The 7,587-nt window shown below is 38.3% G+C and overlaps 1 protein-coding gene across 1 annotated transcript; it reads right to left on the bottom strand.

The window, feature by feature from the left end:
• Positions 1–3,882: 3,882 nt before the first annotated feature.
• On the bottom strand, positions 3,883–7,102 carry polr2f (RNA polymerase II, I and III subunit F). Its single transcript, XM_053337665.1, has 5 exons — positions 6,971–7,102; positions 6,726–6,795; positions 5,761–5,891; positions 4,557–4,628; positions 3,883–4,431 (listed from the first exon to the last, which is right to left on the bottom strand). Exons 1-5 carry the CDS (start codon positions 6,988–6,990, stop codon positions 4,341–4,343), a joined length of 384 nt encoding a protein of 127 aa, XP_053193640.1. The 5' UTR covers positions 6,991–7,102; the 3' UTR covers positions 3,883–4,340.
• Positions 7,103–7,587: the final 485 nt, after the last annotated feature.

Below are 7,587 nucleotides of genomic sequence, written 5' to 3'. Positions count from 1 at the left end.
TACACAATAGAAGCTTTATCATCATTTTAACAATTTACTGCATCATTACTGTAAAATGTATTTTGCCTTATTATTATTATTATCTCCACTGAGAGTCTGCAGCACTGCCTTTCTTTTTCATGCATGTGTCATTCAAACTGTGTATATAGGACAGTATTCAATGTGAAACGTCAGATCCTTTGATTGTAGATGTGTTACTTTTTGAAAAGCATCTTAGGACAGTTTAAATGTGGCAGATGCCAATATTAAGAAACGGTTGCCATATATTGAGCATGTAAAGCTTCCATGTAGGAGATAATACATTTTAACAGAGCCTAATACTAAACGTGCCTTATCCTTAATACCAGCTACTCACACATTAAATACAGAAGCAACAATCTGTACTTTATGTTAATTCCTTTCTCTTTTTCCCCCCATTTCTATTAACTATCATTTTTTCCATGTTATTTGTCATTTCTTATCTCTTTTTGGTCTATAGCCTATGTTCTACTATGTTTCACCATATAATATCTTTCCCTCATCTCCTAAATATACCTGTATTACAAACTGTTAATTCTCCATCTGCAGTGGTGTAAAAAAAAAAAACAACACATTTTTATTTGCTTTGTTCTTATGTATATCACTCAAATATTCCTTTATCACAAATCTCATCCATTTGCATGCAGCACTGCTCATTTTTACTTTGTGGTCCCTATCATTTAACCGTTTACCTCCCGCCCCAGTTCATTGTACATCTATCGCCGTGTGTGAAATATCTGTTGTGAATTTTACATTTCTTATTTATATTTGTTTTATGTTTTTTTTTTCATGCGCTGTTATTTGTCCCTCTTGGTTATGAAGAAGAGACTTTGGACTGTTACTGCCATTTTTATTAGTATTTGATATTTTCCCCGTCTTGTGTAACTGTTGTCAACGGCAACGCAACTTCTAAGCAACAGCAGGAGCGAAAAGCCTAAACATGTGATGATGACTAATGATCTTTTACTCACTTGAAATAAAGCTCTATTATTTCTGCTTTCATACAAGTCCGACCCTTGAAACATCCTTACACGTGATGATGAAAATAATAAAACAACACATCTGGATCTGAATAACTATATAACAACATCATTTTTATGGACGTCCATTATATAGCCTAAATGATCCTATTATTATGAAGCTGACAAACACTCATTGTAATTCTCATTGTAAATTACACAAAATAACAAAAGCACATGTCTTCATGGCATCTAGTGACTCAATGGCTGCTCACATTCTCAACATAATCGGTTCAGCTACTGGATAATTCACTTCGGCTGGCTAGAAACTCAGCGCACATCTACAACAATCCACGACTGACCACTAGCACGGGCGTGGAGGACGTGAGTATGTACAGGTTGTGAATGAGACTGAGTTTGTGATGCACCACAATACAAAACAGAAGCAGAAGTGTCACCAGATCCATATGCGTGCACTGTTTGCAGGTGATAAGGACTGAAAGTTTCAACTAATCCAGCTCCAGACAGGGGTATGGCTGGTTATATGTTCCTATATGCATATTTCAGGTTTGTTATAGTGTGTGTATGTGTGTGTGTGTGTGTGTTTCTGTTAAGCCTGACTCCTAATTCCCTCGCTTTAATCGGCTGTGTGATACTTTGGAAAGACAAAGAGGGCCATTGAAGGGGAGCTTGAGGGGGGAGGAGGAGGAGGAGGGAAACAGGGCAATGAGGGGGAGCCTTGCCCATAACTGCTTGGCCTGTAGCTTCACCGGGATACAAAAGGGACTCTCATACTCTCTGCACATAGACCCTGCAACCCCCCGCCTCCACTCCTCATCTCATCCCCTCCACGCTCACTCCATCCACTGAAAAAAAAAAAAAAAAAAAAAAAAAAAATCCCCACCCCTCTCCCTCTCGTTTCAGGTTAGAGCTGTAATGGGATTAAAACATTCCAAAAGTGAATAGGGTTAACCAGAGAGAAGACATAGGTACAATTATTGCTTTGTTTAAATGACTTTTGAGTAGCAGGGGCTTTCAATGCAGGTGTGAGATGAGTGTAGAGACCCAGAGACAGGTAGAGGTAAGGATGTGTGGCTGATATGTGGCTTTCACAGGCTGTAACTGACAGAAATGGAACCAAAAGTTTAGCTTTTTGTTGCTAAAATATAATATAAATATTGCAGATCACTTGGACTGAGCACATTCTGTTAAGCAATATGGATTATTGAGACTGAGTCATCATCAGAAGTCCATGAAACTGGTGCAAATGTAGCCCGACAGATCAGACTCCAGTGCTACAGCTGTGTGACGATCAATGTTCCAAAACTGGGTGAACAGGAGTGAATAAATCTCAAAGAACAGAGAGATAAGAGAACAGAAGAAGGAAAAAGAGATAACATGGGGGGGAGTGACAGATAAGGCAAGAAGACAAGTGGATCTGAGGGTAGAGAGTAAAAACAGCGTGAGGGGCCGACTGATGGCAGGCCCCCTCGCCATGGCTGGTGAGTGTCACATGGGCATCCCTCTCTTCCCCATGAAAAGAGCACAGTCACCCCCGAGGCGCTGTCTCCTACAATCAAAAGACTCACAGATTAAAGCAGTTTTTCAGAAAGTAATAATAACACACACACACACACACACACACACACACACACACACACACACACACACACACACACACACACACACACACACACACACACACACACACACACACACACACACACACACACACACACACACAATTATGGACAACCAGAACACAACTGGCTTCTTCCTGAAGACGTTCAAGCAAGTGAGATAATGGAGAATACACGGTTTACCTTCACCACACACACACACACACACTCACACACACTGAGCTCATCATCTATCAATCTATCAGAGGCTGGAGTATCATCACACAGCTATTTCTATACAACAAAGCCACCAACACGCTCATCCTCACAAACTTCCAGCACACACTTGGCCCAGCTCGCCAACTGTGGAGCAGCAACAATCCATTTTCCCCCCAAAACAATACAGCGACTGTTTGGCTGCTTTGTGTGTGTGTGTGTGTGTGTGTGTGTGCACGTGTTTGCATGGGAGAGGAAAAGGGCAGAGACAGAGCATCATGACAGTTACATCACTATTTCAACGCCTGGAAGAGTAAACCTGCTCCATCTCTTTAGACAGTTATAATAAAGGTGGATGAGTTGAGGATAAGAATATGTCACACTTATATACTAGTTATCAATGACACTTAAAAACAGCTGATTAAGCTATTTTTGTTTAAAGTGTTGCAAGTGAGCAATCAAAAAGCTGTGTGATTACATTATTTTGCAGTTTGATGTGACATTTCAAGCCAACATATGCTGCCGGCATTCAACATGATACGACTGACTCATGTCAACCGCCTGTGAATTTGTGATACAGCTGTTGATGCTCGAGCGTTAGGGTTGGAGACTTGAAAAACAGGATGCGGCAGTCTGAAAAGTCCTGATAACATCTGTCAGACAGAAGAAAGATGTAACAAGTTCTCATATGCTATCTGTCACCAACACCTGGAAGGCAAACATGAAGCACTTTGTAAATAGGATTTTAAAAAATGTTACACAAATAAATAAAGTTATTATCACTCAAAAATCACCAATGACAGGTAACATTAAAACTGAACACTAAGCTTCATCACACTGCTATTTATCACAGTCTAATGCTTTGTGTTGTAGAGAGTTTGTCATTTTAAGCTTTAATAATGATTGACTGGAGGTTCAGTGCAATTGACTGACATTGCAGCACATTATAGTATAATTATAATTCTTTATATGATTATTAACCCAGCGACTTAAGAGCGACTTCAAACTCAATCCAATCCTCTGTGAGAGCTCTTAGTGTGAGTAATGTGAATGAGACACGGCCATTTATACAAAACAGTTTATTCAAACCAATAAAACAGTTTTCTTCTACAAAACAACAAATGGAATAATTACTACACAAGATTCTTTAGTAAATAACACAAATGTTCAACCTAAGTTATGTTTCCCTCTTGTGGCTGTTATTTGTAATGCAGCTGTACTTAAAAGTTGATTCTAACTTTGAATTTCACTTGAGTGGTGTGAAGAGCTCTGAAGACATAATGAGTGCACCATACATACATTTGCGGGATCTTCAAAAGTGTCTGTTCTGTACATTTCATGTGTTCATATCTCAGTGGCTCACAGAGTCACGTGATGAGTTTGTGCATCAAACTGAGGTATGAACAGGTTTGAGGATATCTGCACCATTTTTAGGGAGTTTTCTGCGTTTATGGACCTGACTGACCTGCTGAGATTAGTGGGTGTGAAGTAGCGTACGCTTTTTGTCAGTGCACACCGGGTAAATTGATTAATCAGTTATGATGAGCTCGTCGCAGCCCCAGTCCTCATAACTGCCGTCAGGAAGGTATCTGCGAATGATGATGGGGATCTTTCTACCTCTGTTGAAGGAGACAAACAAATAGACAATAAGACACTTGAGACATACTGGTAGAATGAAACTAAAAATGATATAAATCATCTACAAACAAACACTGATAACTCAAACTACATATTCATCACTTACTTGAGCTCTTTCATTGCTATTTGCAAAGGGTCTGTTTCTCCCTCCAGCTCCACCATAACTGGAGCGCACATCCTGTTGGAAACACGTCAGCACACAGACAGGTACAGTAAACACTGAATTACAGTCAATTTGCTAGTGGCAAAGTTGAACTAATTAAGTTGCCTCCAAACATCCAAAACATCCTACAATGAATTTCAGACTGGTTACTAATTACATTTCAGATATTGACTTGTGCCAATCAACCACATGACGCGCTCGAGCTGATTCCAAACTCAAGTTTTGGAAGGGAACAAGTTTTGGTTCATTCCTTACTTCCCATCAAACAAACTGGTGCCGCGTTGTTTGTTATCCCCCTTTTTTATTAAGCTTTCTAAGAGCTTTAATGCACATTTTTATATAAATGTATGCTGCATGATACTGACATGCACTGAATATTACATTTTTTCTATTTGATTGTTTATGTACACTTAATTAACCAGCTTACTGATGGAAAGCAGGTTAAAAAAGTGTGTTTACATGCACTGTAGTAACCTGGTTACTGTAAATCTATGCAAACATGCAGATCAGTAACCACATTTCTTTCCTACCTCGACCATATTATATAAGCAAGGCTGATCATTTTAATTTTATTCACACAGGATGATTTGGGGTTTTTTGTGTTGGTGCAGATGTGACAGACAGACTGGAGCTCTTCCTTCCTGTGTGAATGTCAGTGACATAGGTAGTCAAAAAAAAAAGTTATTTGACTTTTAAATGGCACTATGTGTTAGTCTCAGTTTGACTCAGACTTCGGCACACAGTTCTCTAAATATGAGGACACACAGCTCCATGTGATACTCTCTCCTTTGGTTGAGACGCTCCACATTTTTGCTGTGCACGTGTCCTGGTAAAAAGCTTTTGAACAATTACACTGCAAGTCATGTTGTGTGCATAATTGGTTAGGTTCTGGCTAATGTGAGATGAACTGGATGAGCAACAGTAATAGAATAATGTACTTATTATAGTTTGTAAATGTATTATTTCAACCTACATTTACACAGTCTGTTACCTTCTAAAGATGCAAGTATATTTATTAAATGTTAGTGTTCAAATAGCACATGCACATCATGTGTTATCTTATACCAGGCCTGATAAAAGTCAGTCATGTCATATTTGGGTTTTGTTTTAGGTGCGTGCAGTATATTAAGCTCAGGAAAACACTCACGCTATCTGGAGAGCTCGTGTACCCAGCACTCTGGCTCTCTCATATTTGGTCATGTACGGTGTTGTGATTCTCTTCTGGTTGGCTTGCTGGCCTTCTCCTGCAGGTAGGATCTGTACGTTCTCCTGATCTTCCTGTTCACAACAGCAAAACAAACAGGGTTAGTCATGTGAACCATGCTAGTTACATTTAGCCTGTGTGTCTTGCTAAAAGTCTGTTTTATTCTGTCAACATGAAGTGAGCCAACAGTCTTGTAGTTATGATGCTTAAGTTAACTTCCAATTAATGTGAATATGGATGTTTAATGATTCTTCATTTATTCATCAACTACATTCACGAAAAAGTTAGACATCATAGCAAAAACCTTGATGCTGTTTGAGGCCTATTTCATATTTGAGACACCTTTAAATAACTTAAAACAGATGAAATGGTGATTTCACTGTTTTTTGTTTGTTTGATTGTTTGCATCCAGCCAACATTAGACTATGTATAGATAAAAAAAACACTTCTTAAATCTGGACTAGATTGCCACAGAGACTCTAGAGAGTCATTAACAGTTTCAGCTTCGTGAAACTTTTATTTTATTTTTGAAAAGTGAAAAAGGAGTGACTTCACTGATATTTCACCATCCAGAACACATCAGGCCAGATCCAGAACAAAAACAACTGTACTTAAACTTGCCAAATCTGGGCTACATCAACAAGGATAATAAATCATTAGTATAAAGGTTTGACAAGTTAAAGTCCTGTGGAGTGAATTCGGCTCTTGTTCTTTTTTCATAAGCAAGAAAAAGGTCCCACAAATCTCAATCACAAAGTAGGTTTAAACAACGTTAAAGCTCTATAACTATGTCCTAAGTGTAACAATAAGTGGTGAAAATGCCACTACATATCAATGTTTTTATTTATCCCTGAATGGGAAGCTAACTTCAGCGTCGTCTAGTAGTTCATATTTAACACTTCACTTACATCTTCAGCGTTTTCCAGGTCATCTAACCCTTCATCCTCCTCGGCATCATCGAAATCTCCGTCATCGAAGCTACAGATGTAAAATAAACCAGTTAACACAAAGACTACAGCAGCAGAATAAAGAATATAAGCAGCAGCTCTGGTGGCTACACGATAGTTAGCTAACACACGTTGTGTTATGTTGTCGCTAAATAACCGTTAATGGATCCTAACATTATATCTTAAATATGTGTGTTATCACTTACTTGTCTTCGTTGTCCGACATATTGTGTTGTTAAGTTTGTAAATGTCCCGCGAAGTCTACAAAATGACTTTTCTCTCAGACTTATTTTATGTTGTCACCGAAAAGACACATGAACGCTGAGCATTCAGCTTCCGGTATCTTGGCGCTCGTTGGAAAATGTTCCGGGTGCTCAAGAGACAAACATCTTCTTTCGTTCCGCTTTTCCTGCAGCTTCGTCAGAGAGGATTTAGACAAATGGAAAAAAATATGTTCTTTGCTATAATACTATTTTGTATGATATGGGTTTAAGTGTCAGTTTCTTAGCGGAGTTAAATTTGTTCGGTTTATTTGCTCATTTGTAAAATAAAAGTCAGAGAAAAATAGTATAATAAAAATAAAACGTGTGGGTGATGTAGAAACCCACTATAGGCTTATCTTAAACCTTACCTGTAACAGATAAAACATAATAATGCAAAGTAAAATCTCAAAGTAAGCATTAAATCATCAATATCAAATACAAACATTGCGAAATACAATAAATTACAAATAAAAATGTTTTGAAACGTTCTGGTAAAAATAAGATAAAATCAGAGCCTCCAAATGATCAAGTATATCCAACACATTTAAAACACTGTTTAG

This window comes from Scomber japonicus, chromosome 18 (assembly GCF_027409825.1).
Source record: "Scomber japonicus isolate fScoJap1 chromosome 18, fScoJap1.pri, whole genome shotgun sequence".
Classification (NCBI taxonomy): Eukaryota; Metazoa; Chordata; class Actinopteri; order Scombriformes; family Scombridae; genus Scomber; species Scomber japonicus.
Note: the sequence above shows the minus strand (reverse complement) of the source record. Positions and strands in the feature narration are given on the sequence as shown.

Bases quoted from the DNA above. Each gene is read 5' to 3' on its own strand.
- polr2f (XM_053337665.1), bottom strand. From the start codon at position 6,990: ATGTCGGACAACGAAGACAA. The intron at 4,629-5,760 runs GTGAGTGTTTTC...TGTTTCCAACAG, and splicing joins ACACGAGCTCTCCAGATAGC to GATGTGCGCTCCAGTTATGG. The intron at 4,432-4,556 runs GTAAGTGATGAA...CTCCTTCAACAG, and splicing joins ATAGCAATGAAAGAGCTCAA to AGGTAGAAAGATCCCCATCA.